The sequence below is a fragment of the Thermobia domestica genome, chromosome 11 (assembly GCF_964235325.1).
Source record: "Thermobia domestica chromosome 11, izTheDome1.hap1.1, whole genome shotgun sequence".
NCBI lineage: Eukaryota > Metazoa > Arthropoda > Insecta > Zygentoma > Lepismatidae > Thermobia > Thermobia domestica.
The window spans coordinates 239,947,721-239,972,246 of NC_137464.1; the positions used below are offsets into that span (position 1 = coordinate 239,947,721).

The 24,526-nt window shown below is 38.2% G+C and overlaps 1 protein-coding gene across 1 annotated transcript in view; it reads right to left on the reverse strand.

Annotated features, from left to right (window-relative positions):
• Positions 1 to 2,217: 2,217 nt before the first annotated feature.
• LOC145663793 (uncharacterized) overlaps positions 2,218 to 24,526 on the reverse strand; it is a 67,143-nt gene continuing 44,834 nt past the window's right edge. Inside the window, exons 5-6 of the mRNA XM_081729884.1 lie at positions 19,296 to 19,452; positions 2,218 to 2,579 (exon numbers count right to left, since the gene is read on the reverse strand). Coding sequence (XP_081586010.1) covers positions 2,449 to 2,579; positions 19,296 to 19,452 — 288 coding nt within the window. The 3' untranslated portion in view covers positions 2,218 to 2,448. The remainder of the gene's footprint in view (positions 2,580 to 19,295; positions 19,453 to 24,526) is intronic.

A 24,526-nucleotide genomic window follows, 5' to 3' on the forward strand; every position in this document is an offset into this window, starting at 1 on the left:
GTGGTTTTCACGTTACATGAAACTTGTAGCTGTCATTTAAAAAAATCTTGAAACCCCCTAATACTTCTCCACGTAAACATAGTCTTGAAAGGGACATACAGCATTTATTCCCATCTTGCAAGGAGCTGAACCATGTGCAACTTTCTGGGACGTCTTGCTTGCTACCTGCTATCGCCCTCCCGCTGACATAAGGAAAAAACAGTTTTGCCGCTTCTGAAAAAACGGAATCTTTTGGACAGGGAGAAGAAGCGGGCCAAAAAAAAAAAAAAAAAAAAAAAACACACACACACACAATTTTAGTGAGGAGGTTTACTAGCTGTCCATTAGAATGCAGTGCTGCATGGATAGAAGTATCCTTCTTGCTTTCAGAAAGTTGTAATGTGCAAAGAGTGAATAGAAAGATCGGGTTGCAAGACTTTTTTATGACAGCTACAAGATTCATGTAACGTGACAACCACGGTTGATGATGCGTTGCATATAAGCAACCTGGAAACAACAGAGGAAGAAAAGAAGATTTACAAGCTTTCGAAGGTAAGTGAGGGGCAAAAGTTAAGATATTACGTATGTGCCTTGCATTGGAGTATGAAGATAATGAGGTTCTGACAAACGATGAAAAGGTAAAGAAGCGGTTCAACTCTGTGATGACAGTAATAAATGAAAACTTCGTTCTTAAGCAGGTAGTCGATGAGAGTTTTGTCGTCAGTCAGTAAAAAAACATGTGTGTATTCCGTGTGCGATTTTTAATGCAAATGGTACGACTAGAACGGGTATAAGTCTTGAGTTCCTTTAGAACTCCCTGCTCAGTGATCGCGGGATCAACATCACGGATCAGGACTGAAAGTAGTTGCGTGCGGTTGGGTAAAGGTAGTATTTTACTACTCTCAGATGTCAGTAGTTGGATCTTTGCATGGGAGACAAACATTGCTAGATCGACTTTATAAACGAGATGTTCGCAGAGATTTGGAATTGTTTTAAGAGTAATGTCATTGTAAGTTTTGATTAGTTTATGTAAATCCAGTATAGTGCAATATCGCACTAGCTTTCAAATAGTTTGTTTCTAGCCGAATGCATAGCACCACCGTCACCAATGTTACTATATGGGAAAATTTACATAAAATTAATCTTGAAAATCGCGAACAAATAAAAAAAAATCAGCCTAAACCAACTAATCAAAATGAACTCAATTCCTATTGAATAGTATTTGTCAATTTTCCATATTCTAGGTCCTGCCATTGTTGGAGGCCACAGTTGTTTATGAAACAATCAATTATAATTCGATTATTCTCAAATAAGTCAACTAAACTTTGTACTAGAACTCACTACAAATATATCTAGAGAAACGAATAAATTGAATGTCGATATCTTGTTTGTGGCCATTTTTAAAAGCAGGTCATTGTTGTGAAACGAAATCAAACTATCTCAAAATCAGACTTAGTTTACGATGAAAAAACAGGAATCCAATACTTTCAGAGCAACTAATTGAAGTTTCTAAAGCGTTTCTAATCATCAGACACTCTCCGTGGCTACCAATGTTGCAAAACAAAATCAGAGGACGGAAATACGTATAAAAGTTCTAGATGAGATGAGATTTTCTGCTAGAAATCGATGAGAGTTTTTAGTACTGTCACCTCTAATATATATATTGAACGGAATATCTGGAATCTCTATATTTAGCTTGTGACCTTTGTTGGAAGCTGCTCATTGTTTGCCGAAATGGTCGATCTGTCTCAAAGTCAGGCTTACATTATAATATGAAAAAGATTTCACTACTTACTATCAAAACGACAAATCGAATAGTTCCCACAGCCTTACTTGTCAATATACGCTGCACTCCTGAGCTCCTTCGTAGCTAAGCGTTAGTGTACGCGCCTGTGGCTTAGGAGATCCGGGTTTGATTTCCGATGGGAGTTCACGTGGTTCGGATTCCACGTTAATCAGTAGGTCGGTCCCGTCTCATATAGCCTCTCTGCTGAAAGGGACGTTAAACTCAAAATCAACTTAACGCTCCACTCCTGCAACGACGCCGTGCCTTGCGCCTTGCTTATTCACTATCACCACGAAGATTAACTCAAGAGGTTGCGTTTATAGTCGCCATCCATCCACCCGGCACGGCGCAAGGCTAAATAGTACTCTCGAACTGTGTTTCGGTTCACTTCCCGGCCCTGACCGAATTAAAACGTTTGGTTCCATCACCATTAACAACTCTACAATTTATTATCAGTTTTGTATTATTCAACAACATAGCAACATAGAACTTTGAGATTACCATTTGTTCATAACGCATGCACATAAAGGTTTAGTTTTCTGTCACATACATATATATTACATGCAAAAGTCCAGTAACGAAAATAGTTCCAACAGATTTTTACAAAAAAACACAAATAACGACAGAGCTTAGATCTTATACGAACAAACAAAATTTTAAATAACAGTTCCAAAGATAACCGATCAGTCATAGTCTTCCATTGCGTAGTCAATGCAGTCCCATATAAGATCCATAGGTTTGAATGTACGGATAGCTTGCGTTTCTAAAATTTCCATCATTTTGTCAACTATGGCAAGGACAATCAAGTAACATCCTGTAAAATAGGCAAGATATTAGTACATATGATCACATTTCTAATGTCTCTGAAAGGACATAAGTGAATTTCTGACGAAAAAAATGGGTTATTTCAGATTCATAATCAAATTAGCATAACCTACCACTACGTAATTAGTTCTAAGTATATTTAGTTATGCAGAGAAAATGATAATTGTTCACCTGATTATTTAAATCCGTTATACATCCACAATAAATAAATAAATAAATAAAGTTCTGTACAGTGGACCCCAGGGTATGGATTTGATGTACTTTGTTACACAGAATCCAAATTTCGAAACCCCAGGAAGATTGACTGCGTTAATTTTTTATGGGCGAAAAACTTGAGCGATTTTGGATAGGGAGGACACACGGTAACGTGACATAGTTACATGTATTTTCACTATCCAAAATCGCTCAAGTTTTTCGCCCATAAAAAATTAACGCAGTCAATCTTCCTGGGGTTTCGAAATTTGGATTCTGTGTAATAAAGTACATCAAATCCATGCCTTGGGGTCCGCTGAGCAGAATTTTCGTTTTCCTGTATAGCTGTGTTACATGTATCCTCCCTATCCAAAATCGCTCTCAAGTTTTTCGCCCATAAAAAAAAAATTAACACGGTCAATTCTGGGGTTTCGAAATTTGGATTCTGTGTAACAAAGTACAACAAATCCAATCCTGGGGTCCGCTGCACAGAACTTCTTTTGTGTATGTGTGGTTGTGTTATCAAAGAAACAGATTTCGAATCTGCTGTATAAACTTGTTTTCAGCTAGAATTAGCTTACCTCCAATTAGGCTTCACAGATTATACATTTTCTGGCATATTTTATATTATAGTTTATTTTCCCTCATTAAACAATTTCTTCCCTCTTTTTAATAAATAAAATAATTATATTGTTAGACATTTTTAAAGATGCTTTTATAAGTGAGAAATTTCTTTATTTCCTTTAATTAGTTAAACTGATTTTTCACACACTCTTAAGAACGCAACTATGTTTAAGAATAACTGGTTTAGCATCCTAGCCTTCGTTTGTCCACACAGTATCAATCATGATCATATCACAGTTTCAATTGATCGTGATATATTGATGTCAGGAACAGAAGCTACTGTGAACTAATAAAAGCATAATATACTAATGTCAGGAATAGAAGTTACTGGGAACTAATAAAAGCGGAATATATTGATAAGAATAGAAGCTACTATGAATTGATAAAAGCAGAATATACTGATGTCAGGAGGAGAAGCTACTGTGAACTAATAAAAGCGGAATATATTGATAAGAATAGAAGCTACTATGAACTAATAAAAGGAGAATATACTAATGTCAGGAACAGAAGCTACTGTGAACTAATAAAAGCGGGATATATATTGATAAGAATATAAGCTAGTATGAACTAATAAAAGCAGAATATACTAATGTCAGGAATAGAAGCTACTGAGAACTAATAAAAGCGGAATATATTGATAAGAATAGAAGCTTATGAATTAATAAAAGCAGAATATACTGATGTCAGGTGCAGAAGCTACTGTGAAGTAATAAAAGTAGAATATTGTTATATCAGGAATAAAAGCTACTGTGAACTAGTGAAAGTAGAATATTCTAATGTCATAATAGAAGCTACTGTAGACTAACAAAAGCAGAATATATTGATGTCAAGAACAGAAGCTACTGTGAACCAATAAAAGCAGAATATACTAATGTCAGGAATAGAAGCTACTGAGAACTAATAAAAGCGGAATATATTGATAAGAATAGAAGCTACTACTATGAATTGATAAGAGCAGAATATGCTGATGTCAGGAACAGAAGCTACTGTGAACTAATAAAGCGGAATATACTAATGTCAGGAACAGAAACTATACTCTGATCTAAGATAAAGAAGGGTTTAGGACTGTTAATAATAGATTCAAGGTCTTCATTAAAATACTATTAGAAGGCAACAAAGATTTGTGTAATATACTAGGTTAGTTGGATTTGAGCTTTGCATCTCTCCCAGCATCGAGGCTACATGGGGCGTTCAGAGTACAAGCTAATGAAGTTTATTTATCAAAGTTGAGAGAAAAGAAACAAAGTTTGTACGGTACACTTAGAGACATGGAAAAGTTAATACTGTTCATTACATTATAAGAGTTATTTTCAATATCTGGATATGAATCTCTTAAACTCTCAAAGACACTGTAGATAGAGATCTTAAGATCAAATGTCCAAAATGACCAAAAAGTGGAGTTGATTTCCTTTTGCACTGGACGTGCCATATGATACCAGGACCTACAGGTTAACGAGAGATCCTAACCACATGAGCTCACATCAGGAATTATAATATACTCCTTGTGTTTAATGTATTGCTATTATTTTTAATAAAACTATCACAATTTTCAATTAAAATTATTCTTCGTTTCTATGTGAAACCGCGTGATGTAAATTCTGAATATCATATTTCACTATAAAAACCGGAAGGAATAGAAATCTACTACAACTTCCGGTTTCAGTATTGATCTACATAAAAAAATGATAGGAGATAGCTAGAAGCTAGCAGTTTTTTTTCCTTAAACGACCTAGTTCTAAAAATAGAACTAACATCATCTCTCTTAACTGCCCATTCAAGCCTAAATCATACTTTTCCGGTCTTAACGTTGATCGCTGTAGAGTAAATAGGCCTACTGTAGAAGGTAAAGACAAGCGATTTTCAGCAATCAATTGAGGATAACAAGAATATATTTCATCTCCACTCTAACCTTTCTACTGAAGCCAGAAATAGTAGAAATTTACTACCACTTCCAATTTCAACAGTTAGGAAATATAACGTCATACAAAACCAAATTCCTTCACGTGGTGTACTCGTGGCGTTGCCACCTGTTATTTTAGTTTAACGTCCCACGTTTGTCCTACGTGACGTTAGGGAAACGATGATTATGATACTGAATGAAACAGTGGAATGAAGAAAGCACAACGAAACAGCAGAACCCTGAGAATACCTACATATGTGGCATAGGCTTATTTGTCCATCACAAAGCTCACTTATCGCGAGATGGGTTCGAATCTGGAACCCCAGTCACCGGAGGTGATGTGAGGTGCCAGGTAGCCAGAACCGAAACAACTGTTACCTACGAACACCAACACAAAATAATAATAAAAAAAATTGATGAAGGAGAGTGGCTGGGAATATTTAAATTAACTGTAATATTTGCATAGAATGCAAATTTACAAACTTGTAAAAATGATTTCTTCCCTCTTGGAGATAAGGTTCTCTCCTGTAAGGGCCGCCACTCCCTTATGAAGTCGGTAGAGCAATATTATTTATTTTTGTGGAACAGCAGATCTCAGGGCCATCTGCATAACAGCCATGCTCAAAGATGCTACAATAGTGAGTCAGTTTAATTTTCAATTAAGGTTAAAAAAAAACTTTTAAAAACTTTACAGGTAGCAGCCTGTATTTGAGCTCACTATCTCATGGCTGTTATTTGGTTCCTTGGGCAGAATATTCTCTCTGAGCCCCATACAGAGAGGTGGTCAAACATACACAATCAAGGGGAAAATGCCTCCTTGAATCACACTCCTGAAACAAACATATCATTAGCACAGGTACTCACCCTACAGCAAATTGAATAGACATTGGTTCTGGTAAGAGCTGGCAGTTTTATTTCCCACATAGTAATCAGGAACATAGATATGGTAGATGTGAAGAGATCCACACTTCAATACACTAAATACTTATCACCTTTTTGTAGTGCACTACCACACACACACACTTTAATATATATATTGATATGCTTGATATATTTAACACACTATTTCATCATTATAAAAATAAATAAAAGTAGAGGGAGGATAAAAACTTGAAGTTACAAAGGTCTGTCTGACCTTTAAATAGATAAAAAAAAATATGTAGATATATACAACTTTCTATTATCTCCTCATATTCATGAGTTTCTAGTCTCTAACAGTTTTTAGAGGAGAGATGTATTTCACTGAAAACATATTTCACTATTTGTGAATATAAACAACACAGATTGAAGAAACAATAAAACAAAATTAATATGCTGATTCACTGTTCAGATACTCACTCGACGTACACAAGTTCTAAGTGGAATGTCACAGTGTCCTTCTAGATCCTCATTCCACTGTGAAGTAAAATGTTCTGTATGAGATATGGTACACAGGAATATTGATGTTTTATGAAGGAACTTTTAGTAGCTCCTATAAGCAAGCAAAATAATTGCTTGAAGCCTTGTTCTAAATGTCCAAGGACAGGCGCGGCTTAAAGGCGTTACCGGCCTATGTTTAATATCTCAACTTGAGATATCTTAGGATATATATTTCTCCCATATTGGAAGAACTAGGTTTTTCCATATTAAAAATAGGATGTCGACGAGATTCAAACTACGTGTCTCTATTGAGTGTCCGTAGCACTCAGAGAATGAACGATTATTAACTGAAGATTAAAGTTATCTCTCCATGGTCACTATATGTAATATTCACCACTGACATATAAACTACAGATATGTGAATGTCTTACACATTCTGTAAAATGATTATAACTTCATATCGAAAACTGAGTTCTACACACTCGCGTATACAGTTGTTCACAGGACCATCCAGGGGAACCGGAAACACTTTGTTCTCACCTTGTCCCGGGTATCAAAACTCACTGTAAGAGAAGTCAGGTGACTTTCTTGTAACTGAAAAACTATATCTTGTCGCCTCTCGATTCTAGCTTGAACTACCACGTTTCTCTCATGAAAACGAGTATATGTCTTTACCTAAAACAAGGAAACGAAGAAACTCGCTTCTGCAAGAAACCTATGACAAAGGGTTCTCTGCCTTGCGGCGATATTGCGGGTGGTCCGTCCTCCCAATACACATTTTCAGCTACCATCCGTAGCCAAATTCACCCTTTCTTTGCTGACACGTGCTGCCCCTACTTCAAGGACGGCCAACACTGAAGCTTTTGCTCCCAGCAGAAACTATGAGAGTTTTAAACACAACTTTTGTTATTTTTCACTTGTTACACATGAATTAAATAGAAGAAACATATGTTATTATACATCAAAATAAAGGAAAATATACAAAGATTACATATTTATACAATTTATGAACTGTCATCTCTCTCAGAAGCAGCAGTACACCCAATTCCTGTGGCTGTCTTTCAAAACTGTCTGCTACTAATGCAGCCATGTTTGCTTGGAGAGAGATTGAGGAAACATCTTTGTTAATTATTTATTTTTCACAAATACAAGATCCAAGTGTCTTGTTCGATAAGGGAAACACGCTGATAAAATAAATCAGAATTTTGTGCGGTATTTCCAAGAACGTGTTTAGCTTAGTACGTAAATATTAATATTAAACACAGAAAATAAGTCAAATCAGAGTATACATTTTCAAGTTGGTGTTGCATTTCGGGAACTAACTAAAGGCTCGCTGGCCAGGTTTACTGGTCTCTGGTGAGCAGGGGGGAGGAAATGACACTTGAGCTCGCTGCATTGGAAATCACACCTATAGAAAACTAAAATTTCGCATGTAGAAGCGAAAAAGTTTATGGCATTTGAAACAATACAAACTCTGTGTTTCAACACACTGTATCAAACTCAGTGTAGTTTCACCAAGGAAGTCCATAGGCTACTTCCTGTGTATAAAGATTCTTATTTAGTTCCTATTCTGGTGATTTCTTTCCATGGTGAGTTGTGAGAGACCTCACATCGTGTAGTCTAGGCGACAGCAAGTCGGGAAAGAAAAAAAAAACTTCTCTCAGCGTTCGCTCTCTTCCAGCGTTCTGAAATCATGTCTGATTCCTATAGAATCTGCTCATTTCCTATTTAATTAATCCTTCATCTATGCTTTTTATATCATTTCTTCCATCATCCCCTGTAAGTTATACATTATGCAACGACGCAGTAATTTTATGCAACCCATTAATACACTATATAATGCCTATAAATGAAATACACACAATGAAATAAATACAATATAATACAATATTGTATTAATATTTACGTACTATGCTAGGTGTTTCACACTTCATTACTAATAATATTAAAATAATAGGCATAGAATATGCTAATGTTAAGCAATTAATTATACCACAAAATCCATTATATTTACATATCCATATGCAAATGTGCCCCTCATCTGCATTTCGATATGCAGATGATGGAGAAGGACATCGGCCTTCTACAGTAATTTCCCCCCTATGATTCTAGGTGCTGTACTTTCTAGTACAGGACGTAGATCATACGGAGGGAACATTTTCGTTCCTGAAATATTATAGGTACACAATACATCCAAGGTTAAAAAAAAATCAAAGTTAAACACACAGTAAACATAATAAATGAAAATCAATACACAAAAGCTAAATAACGAGAATTCAGTGTTCCCTAAGTTACATAAGTATAAATGACATAAGTCCCATACATACACTTATACACTAATACACTAGTTCACTGAAAAATACACTAACACTAACACTATATACACAGGTTGTCAAATCCGGTTACGTGATGCTTATATGTGTGATCTGTTTCCTCTCTATTGTCCAGTACCACTGTGATCCTTCTCTTCTCTAGAAACATATGGTTTCAATAGAAAAGCATTTCTTGTCATCTTGACTTCTTTAGTCGCTGGATCCCCTAGTGTGTACATGTTACGACCAGTGGCGGCGACAATCTGCCATGGTCCCGAGTACAAGAGTAAGAGCTTCTTCGACACACCTGCTAGAGCATCCGACTTGGGGAAAACTCTAGTTAGAACAAGGTCACCCACTTTGTACTCTACAGTACGGTGTGACTTGTCGAAGTTACGTTTTCGTGCAGCAGCATTCCTTTTGTGGTTCTTTCTTGCAATTTCTACATAGTACTGCACGTCATGGCGCTGATCCACTTCTGGGATTTCAAACAGCCTGGCTATGTCTCTAGACATAGACTGCCCAAAGTGACACTCAAAGGCTGACACGCCAGTGGTCAGGTGTTTGGCCGAATTTAAGCACTTCTCTATTTTTTCCAAGTATTTGGGCCACAATCTTTGGTTATCATGGCACAATTTACGTAGCAAACGTACTGTTGCCTTGACGGCTACCTCTGCCATTTCACCTTGCGGATAATATGGCGTCGACGTGATGTGCCTGATACCAAGATCTGCTAATTCCGTTTTCCAGCGGTTAGACTGCAAAGGTGACCCTCTGTCTGTTAAGACTAGTTCCACACTAGGGTTAACTTTCAGATACTCCTTCAGTTTCCTTATGGCAGTGGTAGTGTTTGCCTTTTTACATGCGTACAAGCCAATTAGCTTGGAAAATGCATCATAAAATACTAATATGTAATGGACTCCCCCAATTCCCTTGGTTAGAGGCCCTAACCAGTCAGCGCAGACCAAGTAGCCTGGCTTCTCCACTACGACGGGATTCAGTGGTCCCGGACGATAACATTGGGGGGTTGCTTTTCTGGCATAATTCGCAGGAAACACAAAAACGCCTCACACTTGCCCTCATCTTTGGCCATACGAAAAATTCTGATAGAAGCGGAAGTAGTTTGCTAGCCGACATGTGCCCTCGATCTGAATGGTAATAATCGAGCAGTGGAACTACTAACACTTCTGGGATGCAAATTCGGACTCCTTCCCGGTCACGCTTGCATAAGCGCCCGTTCAACACTTCAAAACGGTGACAAGCACCATTCACCTTTGGTGAGTCCGTCTTCTCTTCGACATCTTTCTTGATCTTGCCGTAGACAGGATCTGAAGACTGCATCTCCGGTAGTATGGCTATCATCTTCCTCAACTCACATGGGATTTCCGTCAGGATGGACATCAGCGACTCCTGGAGGATAGGCTTCCGTGCAACACTGAGGTCTTCTTCTGAGTGAGGAGGGTACCTAGAGTGATAATCACTCAGATTCTCATTGGACTTGACAAACTGAAATTCGAAATTGAAATTGGAGAGCAACATCGCCCACCGGGTGATGCGCTGGTTTGTAAGTCTACAATAGAGAATAAACTTAAGTGCAAGGTGGTCACTGCGTACTATGAATTTAGTACCAACTAAGTACTGTTTAAACTTCACAACCCCATCTATTAGTCCATAAAATTCCTTTTCCGTTATAGAATAATTTCGTTGCGCGGCATTGAACACACGTGATGTAAAAGCAATGACACGAATGTCATCATTGTCATCACGCTGGTACAATAGAGAACATGCAATATCACACGCATCACACTCAAGAATCAATTGCTTGTCAGGCAGGACGGTTTTCAGTACTACTTCCTCCTGGAAGATCTGCTTGATCCTGTCCATCGCTGCCTGATGTACTGGTTCCCATTTGAACCTAACATTCTTCTTTAGAAGTTGGAACAACGGATGGAGAACTTCTGAGTACTTCCTGCTAAAACAACGATAGTACTGGCAGTAGCCAATGAAGGAACGCAGTTCCTTTACGTTCCGTGGTGTCCTAAAATCTAACACCGCCTTCACTTTCGCCGGATCTTTGCCGATACCGGATTGCGAAAGATGGAAACCAAGTATGTTCAATGATTTTCTGGCAAAATTGCACTTTTTCAGCCTGAGAGTTAGGCCGCCCGCAGTGAGTAAACCCAACACTCTGTCGAGGTGTACTAAGTGATCTTCGAAGCTCCTGTCGGCTAAAATTAAATCATCAACATAAGCGCCGCAGTACTCTCTAGCTTCTGATCCAATCAGCATATCTAATGCTCTAACGCAAGAAGCAAGGCTCTGTTTTGTTCCAAACGGAAGTTTTTGAAAAACATACGAAATGCCTTCATGTAGGAACCCAAGATATTTCTGATCACTTTCTTTCACTTTAATCTGCAAAAACATCTCGGTTGCATCGACGCAGCTGAACCAAGAGTTGTCGCAGATGTCTTGGAGAACAGATAGGGGTGGCATAGGTCTGTCGGAGAGATCCCCTGAAATTTTGGCCAGAGCTCTTCCATCTATACAAACTCGAATGCGTCCGTCACTCTTCGGAGTCACTACCAGAGGGTTTATATATGCTGTAGGCATCTTCTTAATCACACCCCAGGCCTCCCAACGCGAAATTTCATTCGATACCAAATTCCTGAATTTCTTTGGGTAAGGATACAATTTAGTTTTTATGGGACGTTCGTCCGTTACTCCAACCTCATGCTCGTAGTTAGCTATGCAACCTGGCTTGATATCAAAAAGCGCCTGGTGCTTTAAAAGAACAGCTTTCAAACTATCTCTTTGGGAGGCTGAGAGATCTGAGTAGTTCGAGACAAACTCCTCTATCTCTGAATGGGAGGCACGTGTGTTCACTTTCAACCACTCTTCTGGTGGGAATACATGAACTGCCATTTCTTGGGCACTTGGGAATCTACCATCATCCAAGTTCGGGGCACGAGCAGCCTTTTCTCTGCAGGTCTTATGCTCATTCTGTGCGCTAACCCGTATGGCCTTCCGTCTTTCATCTGACGGGGAAAAATTACACTCAAAAGTATCTACTTCCTCTATGAAACTATATGGTTTCTCGCACTCACCATTCAATTCTAAACAACGAACTACTAGATCCTCAGTCTCGCAATCTACTGATCTAAATTTCACTTCTACATCATGAGGATGTTTGAGATGTAGAAGGCCGGTGTCATAGTCTAACACGGCACGAGATTCTGTAAAGAAGTTGGAACCTAAAATCAATGATCTGTTCAGACCTGATATAATGATGCCTAGTGTGTGAAATTCCTTCCCATGTATCTGAATGACTAACAGCGTCTGGCCTATGATCGTCGCTGATTTACTTCCGAAAGCAGACGTAACCCGTATATTCTTAGCACTCAAAAATGCGGGTGTGGGGTGGCTATTTGAGACGGAGTCCCAAATTTCTTTTGAAATGGCGGAGCAAGTAGCCCCTGTATCTAATAAAGAATTAACTTCCTTTCCAAACAAAAGTACATTAATCTCTGGCAGTGAGATGACGTTATTACTGGGTAGTTCTTCATTACTTGAATCAAATAAATTCTTAAAAATGCCATTGGCCTCTTCATATACAGCCCTATCTAAATCGATGTGTTCTCCAGTCCTACTTAACAAAGTTATCTTATTTTCTAACATGCCTTCTCTGAAATGCTTCTTTGCCTTAATTTCTAAACAAATTTTACAATTTTCTTCTTCTTTTTCTTCTACATTTTCAAAAATTTCTTTAACTGCGGTTTCACATGAATTTTCATATAAGTGTATATTTTCTACGTTCTCTTCTAAATGTCGCACATACTTGGAATTTACATTTGTCAACTCAGATGTACTCGTATTCTCCATACCCATCTTACCGTTGTTCCAAGCACATGCGGACAATCCTCATTCTCTGGGAGCAGAAGAAGAGGATTGGTTACTCCTGGTATTGTTTTGGTTTTGGCTGGTAGAAGGAGGCGCCCGGTCATAATGTTCCAACAGCTGAATTTCCTCGTCCTCGTGACGGAAGGAATTTCCTGGTGGTCTATCCGTGTTGCGCATTCCTCCCCTCCTACCGCGGGCTCCACGAACGTTGTTGTTGTGAGAGGAGTGGGAGTTCCCCCCACGTGACCAGCCAGACGACCCACTTCCGCTGCTCTGATGGCGAGGCGGGGATCGCTGGTGGTTGTTTTGATTCGTGTTTTGATATCTCTGTCTCTGGTAAGGACGCTGGTTTTCTCTCGTTCTATTCTTCTTACGAGCAGCGTGCTTACCACTGTGGCCAGAGGGGTTATTGTCTTCCTTTTCCACGCTCACTTGGAGCATGTTGACCCCTTTCCTCTGGTTTCTCTGATAAAACTGGTCGCGATTCGTCATCGACGACTGCAGTTCCTGTACTAGATTTAAAAGTTCTGCTATGGTCTTAGGGCGAGACGAGACTATCGCCCTAAATAGCCAGTTCGGGAAAAGCCGCGGAAGTACCTTTAGTAAGGTAGCATCAGACATTCTTGGCTCTAATATGCTATTCTTGTGTAACAAATCCAGCAGATACTCTGCGGGGGATTTGTGTACACGATTGTCGAAGTGGGAGGTGAGAATAGTTGCCCTTAGGTTTGCCAGCCGCTCTTCACTAAGGTAACACTGCTTGAAATTTTGCACAAAATCTTCATATGAGTGGATTTTGTTCCGGTTAACTTGAAACCACTGATAGCAAGTGTTTCTTATAGCTCGAGGTATGAAACTGAGTCTCATCTCGTCCGGTACTCCTGTGACCTCAAAGTACCGGTCGAGATCTTGTAGGAAGTTATAGGTTTCAGTCTCTGATTCGGTCCCCATGTACACAGGTAGAGTGACATCCCTGTGAATGAGACCTAATGCTGTAGCTAAGCTTTGTCTCGTCTCATGATTACATGAGCGAGACGTTGATGGCACAGGTTCTGTCTCGCGGGAAGTAGCGAGGTTCTCAGGTTGAGAACCGGGCAGATCGCGCCTCGAGGTGTCATTTGGTGATGTAGGACGTTCTTGTGCACTGGAGACCGAGATGTTTGCGAGTTTCCCCTCAATCACCTCGCTCGTCTCCTTTTGTATGGAGTTCCTCCACTCCTCCATCTTCTTTTCAAGTTGCGTGCACACCTCTTGCACGGTATCTTGCATCTGTTGGATGCTACCGTTACATTCGGATCTGATCTCTTCGAGTGGCGTGTCCTGCTCTAGTTCCCCCCTGATCCTTGCTAGTTGGGAAGCGAAACTCACTTCCACTCTCCTGACCTGGTTATTCAATGCTATCGTGGTCTGTTCGACGCGAGACGAGACCTGTTTTACACTTTCGGAAAGCTCGGAGTAATTCTCCTCTAATCTCCTGGTGGTTTCAGTGACGCGTGAATTGAGATCTTCCCGAGCGCCTTCAATCTCCCCCCTCAGCTCTACTGTAGTGATCTCAAGTCGCTCTGTCAATTCCCGCTCACTCTGCTCAAGCCTTGACGTCATCGAATCTAAACGAACTTCAAGACGAGCATTGACTGACTCTATGGCCTGTTCAAGTCGTTCACTATTATGCCTAGTTTCATTATGAACTTGTTCAAGTCTCTTATCTAATTTCTCTAGGCCCCTGGAGCTTTCTCCAAATTTCAAATTCAAATCTTCCTTTAAAATTCGATTACTTTCTTCTTGTCTTCTCGTACTTTCCTCTAATTTGGAGTTAAAATCTTCCCGTATACTTCTACTATTTTCTTCTTGTTTCCTCGTACTCTCGTCAAGTTTTTTAACAAGTTCACTTAAAATGGAAGCTAACTGTATGGCACTAATATTTTCAAAAGAGCTACCTACATTAACGGCTGGGCTAACTCTTTGTTCTGTAGTTTCTGTGGTTACCTCCCTTTCCTCCCGCAATGGTACTTCCGGCTCCCTACCAGGGACTGGCGGAACCGTATCCACCGCATCAGCGTCTCCCACAACGCTGACCGGACGTTCGCTAGTGCTCTGCGCGTCAACGACACTATTCTCCTCTGAGAGCTCCCCAGCTCTCTGAGCGAACTCTTCAAATACTAACTCTGTGTCCATATTTCCTACTCTTCGAGCCTGTGCTCGCGTTACAACCATTTACAAATACAAAACGGAATTACAAAGTTTCTTCCCCCCAAAGTTCTAAAAAAAACTGAATTCTCTAAGGCACAGTGATGGTAAAACAAATATATTCAAAACAAATAAATTTCAAAACACAAGACACCTACGTTCTTGGAAATTTTTCGGGAAGAGAAACAAACATCTACCGAAAATTTTAACACAAACTGTATGTTGACCATTTGAGTATCTAAAATATACTTCATGCCCTTTACGCTGATGGTGCCAAGTCTTTGGCGCAAAAGCGTGAAGTATCGTGCCCTGCAGCTGGGTAGCCACTTCTTTTGTGAGGTGCCAGGTAGCCAGAGCCGAAACAACTGTTACCTACGAACACCAACACAAAATAATAAAAAAAAAAATTGATGAAGGAGAGTGGCTGGGAATATTTAAATTAACTGTAATATTTGCATAGAATGCAAATTTACAAACTTGTAAAAATGATTTCTTCCCTCTTGGAGATAAGGTTCTCTCCTGTAAGGGCCGCCACTCCCTTATGAAGTCGGTAGAGCAATATTATTTATTTTTGTGGAACAGCAGATCTCAGGGCCATCTGCATAACAGCCATGCTCAAAGATGCTACAATAGTGAGTCAGTTTAATTTTCAATTAAGGTTAAAAAAAACTTTTAAAAACTTTACAGGTAGCAGCCTGTATTTGAGCTCACTATCTCATGGCTGTTATTTGGTTCCTTGGGCAGAATATTCTCTCTGAGCCCCATACAGAGAGGTGGTCAAACATACACAATCAAGGGGAAAATGCCTCCTTGAATCACACTCCTGAAACAAACATATCATTAGCACAGGTACTCACCCTACAGCAAATTGAATAGACATTGGTTCTGGTAAGAGCTGGCAGTTTTATTTCCCACATAGTAATCAGGAACATAGATATGGTAGATGTGAAGAGATCCACACTTCAATACACTAAATACTTATCACCTTTTTGTAGTGCACTACCACACACACACACTTTAATATATATATTGATATGCTTGATATATTTAACACACTATTTCATCATTATAAAAATAAATAAAAGTAGAGGGAGGATAAAAACTTGAAGTTACAAAGGTCTGTCTGACCTTTAAATAGATAAAAAAAAATATGTAGATATATACAACTTTCTATTATCTCCTCATATTCATGAGTTTCTAGTCTCTAACAGTTTTTAGAGGAGAGATGTATTTCACTGAAAACATATTTCACTATTTGTGAATATAAACAACACAGATTGAAGAAACAATAAAACAAAATTAATATGCTGATTCACTGTTCAGATATTCACTCGACGTACACAAGTTCTAAGTGGAATGTCACAGTGTCCTTCTAGATCCTCATTCCACTGTGAAGTAAAATGTTCTGTATGAGATATGGTACACAGGAATATTGATGTTTTATGAAGGAACTTTTAGTAGCTCCTATAAGCAAGCAAAATAATTGCTTGAAGCCTTGTTCTAAATGTCCAAGGACAGGCGCGGCTTAAAGGCGTTACCGGCCTATGTTTAATATCTCAACTTGAGATATCTTAGGATATATATTTCTCCCATATTGGAAGAACTAGGTTTTTCCATATTAAAAATAGGATGTCGACGAGATTCAAACTACGTGTCTCTATTGAGTGTCCGTAGCACTCAGAGAATGAACGATTATTAACTGAAGATTAAAGTTATCTCTCCATGGTCACTATATGTAATATTCACCACTGACATATAAACTACAGATATGTGAATGTCTTACACATTCTGTAAAATGATTATAACTTCATATCGAAAACTGAGTTCTACACACTCGCGTATACAGTTGTTCACAGGACCATCCAGGGGAACCGGAGACACTTTGTTCTCACCTTGTCCCGGGTATCAAAACTCACTGTAAGAGAAGTCAGGTGACTTTCTTGTAACTGAAAAACTATATCTTGTCGCCTCTCGATTCTAGCTTGAACTACCACGTTTCTCTCATGAAAACGAGTATATGTCTTTACCTAAAACAAGGAAACGAAGAAACTCGCTTCTGCAAGAAACCTATGACAAAGGGTTCTCTGCCTTGCGGCGATATTGCGGGTGGTCCGTCCTCCCAATACACATTTTCAGCTACCATCCGTAGCCAAATTCACCCTTTCTTTGCTGACACGTGCTGCCCCTACTTCAAGGACGGCCAACACTGAAGCTTTTGCTCCCAGCAGAAACTATGAGAGTTTTAAACACAACTTTTGTTATTTTTCACTTGTTACACATGAATTAAATAGAAGAAACATATGTTATTATACATCAAAATAAAGGAAAATATACAAAGATTACATATTTATACAATTTATGAACTGTCATCTCTCTCAGAAGCAGCAGTACACCCAATTCCTGTGGCTGTCTTTCAAAACTGTCTGCTACTAATGCAGCCATGTTTGCTTGGAGAGAGATTGAGGAAACATCTTTGTTAATTATTTATTTTTCACAAATACAAGATCCAAGTGTCTTGTTCGATAAGGGAAACACGCTGATAAAATAAATCAGAATTTTGTGCGGTATTTCCAAGAACGTGTTTAGCTTAGTACGTAAATATTAATATTAAACACAGAAAATAAGTCAAATCAGAGTATACATTTTCAAGTTGGTGTTGCATTTCGGGAACTAACTAAAGGCTCGCTGGCCAGGTTTACTGGTCTCTGGTAAGCAGGGGGGAGGAAATGACACTTGAGCTCGCTGCATTGGAAATCACACCTATAGAAAACTAAAATTTCGCATGTAGAAGCGAAAAAGTTTATGGCATTTGAAACAATACAAACTCTGTGTTTCAACACACTGTATCAAACTCAGTGTAGTTTCACCAAGGAAGTCCATAGGCTACTTCCTGTGTATAAAGATTCTTATTTAGTTCCTATTCTGGTGATTTCTTTCCATGGTGAGTTGTGAGAGACCTCACATCGTGTAGTCTAGGCGACAGCAAGTCGGGAAAGAAAAAAAAACTTCTCTCAGCGTTCGCTCTCTTCCAGCGTTCTGAAATCATGTCTGATTCCTATAGAATCTGCTCATTTCCTATTTAATTAATCCTTCATCTATGCTTTTTATATCATTTCTTCCATCATCCCCTGTAAGTTATACATTATGCAACGACGCAGTAATTTTATGCAACCCATTAATACACTATATAATGCCTATAAATGAAATACACACAATGAAATAAATACAATATAATACAATATTGTATTAATATTTACGTACTATGCTAGGTGTTTCACACTTCATTACTAATAATATTAAAATAATAGGCATAGAATATGCTAATGTTAAGCAATTAATTATACCACAAAATCCATTATATTTACATATCCATATGCAAATGTGCCCCTCATCTGCATTTCGATATGCAGATGATGGAGAAGGACATCGGCCTTCTACAGTGAACGTTTGTTCATTAGTGTTCACATCTCATATAGTATTGATGCTGAAACGGCCGGTTAACTCAAAATCACATCAAATCAAAATCAAAAGATTATAGATACTGTTACCTACAACACTATTTACTTTATCTCCTTACATGACATTCATTTTAGTTCGGCTTCTTTAAAACTTTAACATCTTGACTGCCACGTTATCTGTTGAGCGTTATCACCTGTGCGCGACGGGCAACATTCCAATAATACCTTGCTTTCGCCTTTGTTTTAGACCTATAAAGGTATAATTTTGGGTCCAGTTGGGGGCTCAGTGGCTCAATGGTAGAGCGTTCACCTCCGGTGCTTGGGGTCCCTGGTTCGATCTCAGCTCGCGCCATGTGGATTTTGTGGTGGACAAACACCGTGCTCGTGGGTTTTCTCGGGGTTCTCCCGTTTCCTCCCATTTTCTTCATTTCATTCATTTCTCATCATCACCGTCTCCTTTAGCCTAACCGGCATAACTGTGGGACGTAAAACTTAAAGATTTCATTTTTTTTGGTGTCCAGTTTTTCATATATGTGGCGTGGACATTAAATTTTGACTTCTACACCATACGTATGTAATTGCATACACAGCTATAGAAGGAACGCGAAAAAAGTGCAATATATTGTTTGCATATGGAAAATGATACTCATGGTGTTGCACGGGAGAGTTTTGTGTATGGATTTCCATACACGTGGCAGTCAGAGTGTTAAAGTATTAAAATATTAAAATAAATATAGTTTGGAAGCATAATGTTCATTTTAAGTCTGCGTACTTACCAACAATGCATATGCCAGTGATGCCAAAGAAGATAACTTCTTGGCAGAAACCAAGATACATATGAAGGACCATTGTTGAAAAGAAAAGTGAGCCACACATAGCAACAATGTCCGCATATGCATGATAATACCAAGGAGCAATCATAAGTGGGCTATTCTGAAATGAAAGTGAAATGAAGTGTAATAATCTTTAAACATATGTAATTTGATTACAGTGTTCAAATTCTATATTTTTTTAAGATACAGTGGGACCATATTTTTAACCCTTAAACGGCGAAGAACGCAATTGCTGCGTCAAGACTTGATACCTTAATAGCTCAGCCACTAATTGAGTTAGGAAGATTTTTGGTATCAGTATGTTCCTGAAGGATGAAGCTTGCCGCCGATATGCATTTTATATATGTGGAGGATACCACTATGGAGAGAGGAAGAGAATTTTTTTTTATTTTTTATGCTTTTACATCAGGTTCTTGGGGGGCATTTTCCCCCTTGGGGGTACAGTCATAAAAATTGGTACGTGAAGCAATGAAGTAGTCCACTACACGCTAATACCCTGCAAAAATACCTGTTGCTTATATAAGGGAGTGGAGGAGGGGCAGTGTTGGCCAACTTTTTAAGTCTCAGTTCTTTGATGTAAATTACATTTATTTTCAGGGCGGTTCCATGTAAGACAAGATAATTTTCCACTGAATTGGTCTATACAAATGTTACCTCGTTGGAATCAGTGTTCCATAAGCTTTCCAACGAGGTATCAATCATTACCCTGTGATAATTATGGTGTCACCAGGGTCTAAATCGTGAAAATCTACGATTTCATTCAAATCCCTTGAATTCTGCGAACTACACGTTCGCAGGAAGCGCCAGGTAGAGGGCGCCAAACTGAAAAATGAATTTTGAGTTTGAAATGTTTATATTTATTAGAGAGAATTTATGATGAAATTTTTTTTTCAAATAAATAATGTACAGACTGATATAGATAAAACACATCAAAAGGACAATGAAGTCGAATCTTCGCATAGTTTGCTGTAAAATACCCCATTACAATTAAAATGGACTCGCACATCAATTACCGCCAATGCCACACTCACAAGTGATGCTAGTTTAAGGAAAATTTCCTGTGGTGCAGAGATTTAGGAAAGAGTTTTATGAGATAAAATGTAGGGAAATTTAGCTTTTCAGTAGATATTAAGATACGGCAGTATGACTAAGACAGCGGCCTTCTTTCCACAATTCCGCAATATGCACAAAATACAAATATAACATTCTTCATTCCTCTCCCAACAACCTTTCCACGACCTTGCTAGAGGGTATCATTGCCAAATGTCTTTGAAATGGAAATGGATCAACAAACAAAAGAAAGTCAACTGCACGTGTTGCTTATGGATTAAGTGACATTATCACAGTAGAAAGAAATGTCTTCAAAGGTGATGCACCTTGTCACAAACAGTGTCCTCGCATGGTGCTTCAATTCAATGACTACATTTAAGGGTTGAGAAAGATCACCGTAAATGAAATGCACATTATCGAAGCTCAAGCAACTAGGCTTTTGTTGTTCATTTGTCCAGGGAGGGGGCGAATACTAATAAAAGACGGGTGGTACAAATGGAATTTTTGATCATTTCTGAGGGAAATTTTAACTTAAGTTCCTAATATCAGTGACTCAGAAATCCCTGCCCACTGCTTAATGCTCATTTTGTTAATGTCTATTATTCAATTTGTCATTCGTCAACATTTTTGTTTTTATCCTGAGTCGTTCCGTTTTTTTTTTTTTTTTTTCTTCGTTTATAATGATGAGTTTTCACTTTTCAACAGTACTTTGTATTTCATGTAATAATTATGGCCAACGATAAAAAAAAAAACAAGTGAGTATTTTATTGGAAAAGAAAGCTACGAAACTACAAAGACGAGAAGTAAGCGAAAACTCTTCTCGACTTCTGGACAAAATTTCGAAAGTGATACAAATGTTGAGGTTTGGGAGTTGTCAACACCAGTTACTGTTAACAAACCATTTGCAAATCGACGAACTTTTGAAACTGTAAGATTATTTTACTTGATATCAGTATTTAATTGCTAATTTAAAATGTAATAGATATGGGCTTTTTGGTTATGGGTCTCAGTTGAATTATACAATTAATTTCCATGCAGTATATGCGTATATAACTCGAAAGAGTAACTGAAAGGTAAGGGAAAAAAAGAAGGAATGTCACAAAATTGCATTTTCGAGAAAACTGCGATTTAATATTGAAAATCGCGTAAGAAAAATAGGGTTAATTACATCTTTTGTCCCTTTTTACATGGACATTTTTACATCTACGTTTGCATGGCATATACAGTCACATAGTACCCACAGTCACCAACAGATAGGACAAAGCATCCGAAAAAGCACATACATGGACATTCCTTGTTTTTTTCCCCTTACCCTTCAACTGTAATCGAAACGCCATTAGGATTATAAGTAACACATTTTTCTCAGAACTCTCACTGTCAATCGCAGCAGAGTATACGAACATATGGTCGTTGTAGTATAAAGTGTAAGAATCATTTTATTCATTATCAGTATATATATTCTTTTGTATTTAGATCGAGCGATATTTTTAAACGTTTGGTAATAGTCCTAGTGTAAAGTAGAATTTTGATTACTGGCATCTTGTGTTCAGGCATGGACCGGCGGAGTGGGCTGAGAGTCTGGGCCCGTGCCGTATCCCGGGGGGTCTAGGGGGCCGGGCACCCCTAAATTTTTGCTGGCCCCCTCTAAAATTTTTACGATAGGCTTAGATATGAACTATAATATGGTGATGAACTATAATATGGTTGGATCGCCCTCCCCCCTAAATTTTTGGGCTGGCTACCGGATGATCCTCCAGAACTTTTAATCTTTAATACAATTAGCACAATTTCAGGAGCAAATACACAAAATTATTTGTATTTTTGTAAGCTACTATGAAAAATCTTCGAACCCAAAAGAGAAATCTTGTGTGCGCCACTGCTTATGTTTATATTGTGTTACTTAATGCCTGATTTCAAATGTTTGTGTTGGAAAGAGACATGAAAGGACTGAATTGTTTTATAGGCCTAAGGTACCCTGGAAAGAATTTTTGCGAGGGGAACCTGATTTTGGAATTCCGTCACTGGATCGAAGACAAGTATCGATTAAGACACACACTTTTTGTCATTTGTTGTGTATTAAACAAGTTAGCTAAAAATTAATAAAGAATTTATTGAGATCACTCATGTATCAACAACGATTAAATGGACTAGCTTTGATAGCCATTGAAATTCATATAGAAATACTCAATAAAATGGATACGGATGCAATAATAAGAGATTTTGCCAAATTGAAAGCTAGAAAAGTCTCTTTATAACAAGGATCTGCCCATATGTATCTTCATACTATTAAATGAATGAAGCCAAAAAAACAACCGAGCATCAGCACGTCTGATTGGCTACTCTCATTTTCGCCATCGTCTGATTGGCCACTTTCGTTTCCGCCATGATTGTTGGCTCAAAACATTGCGATCCTATTGGGTGGAGTGGGCAGAGTAGGGGTGGCAAAACTGTGACGTATGACTTCAAGATTTTGTTGTAAGGGCAGATCCTCTATTTTATAAGATCCTTGCTTTATAATGAATTTTTCAGTAACAAAGAAAACGGGAAATTAAGCTAATTTCCATAATTGTATCATTAGAAAATACTATGTAAATATGCTTTTAATGAAGCATAAAAGCATACCTTTTGACAAAATCAAACCTATGTTAATGTTACTTAAAGCTCGTGAGTTTTACTCTGTTTCGACTTTTATGTTTCAATTGTCCTTGTTAAAACACATCTTAGGTATATATCTTACGTTAGTTGTGTCTTGTGCTTATTTAATAAAAATGTTATTAATTATAAAAATTGGAACTTTGTTCAGTATTCATCTACAATCAATTAGTTATAATTTCGCTGTTTTTCGTTAATATTCACAGGGAAACTATTTTGAAGAAATTTGCAATTGTGACAATTATTTGAAGAATTTTTGTCCTTTACAACTTTCTACTTTTTTAATGTCATTTAGGTGGGGGCGCCTAAATTTTGTTTGCTTACAGTTAAGAAATATCTACAACCGGCCCTGCTGCCTGATAAAGTGAAGGCAATTGGGTCATTTAGGAAGCTGGGGGGCTAATTGTTGTCAGTAGCATCATTTCCGTTTATGCCAGAGGGTGTAATTGTCAATTAACGTAAAAGTTTCACTTTTTTGTTATTGTATTAGTATACAATTTATTAACAGAAACATGCCCATGTGTTTCTCAGACTCAGAAGTGGAGGTAATATCTCCCTGCTCTCCCCAAATGGCGCTCTTAACTGTCCCTCTTCCTTCGAGTTAAAGAAATGCATTTATTTTAATAATATGAACTAGCTGAACCTGCGCTCTCTACACCGCGCATCATTCACATATGAGCATGCATCTTCTTGTTATTCCTCACATCTTGACATTTCCTTTACAGACACAAGTGAAAGACGACTTGATAAAAATCGGCAAAGGATAAGGTAAAGGGGACATTTTTTTAAAATATTTTTTTCAATATCTCGCACCGTTTGCAAGATTGAGCTTACTTCCTGTTGGATTAAGGGGCCACGGTGGCTCAGTGGTACAGCGTTCACCTCGGGTGCTTGGGGTCCCGGATTCGATCCCAGCCCCCGCCAAGTGAACTTTTTTGTGGACAAACACCATGTGCGTCGGTTTCCTCGGGGTTCTCCCACTTTCTTCATTCCACCATTTCATTTATTACTCATCATCACCGTCTCCTTTAGCCTAACCGGCATAAGCATGGGACGTAAAACTCAAAAATTTCATTTCATTTTTTCCTGTTGGAGTTTCTAATTCATGTATGATCAGTGTTTTCTTTCTTCTTGCATGCAGTATGTACTAAGCAAATGCATTACATACACAGTTAATTATAATGTCAGTTTTATATATGGTGTTCATTGGGCAAAAACACTCCAAGCAATAAAGATTCATCTTAGCCTGGAAAAATGGTTATCATGGTTATCAGTTTTTCATTATCTTTTGGTAATGAAACAAACGCCTGAGAGATATACAACCACTGTATACAAAAATGTTGTGTTGAAATGTATAGCTCGCAGGATGTAATAATTTTTTTTTTTAAATTTCAAAACTTCCAGCGTACCCCTAAAAAATGTAATAAAAAATAACGGCCATATTTTTAAAATATTCTTTAGAACTGGACAAT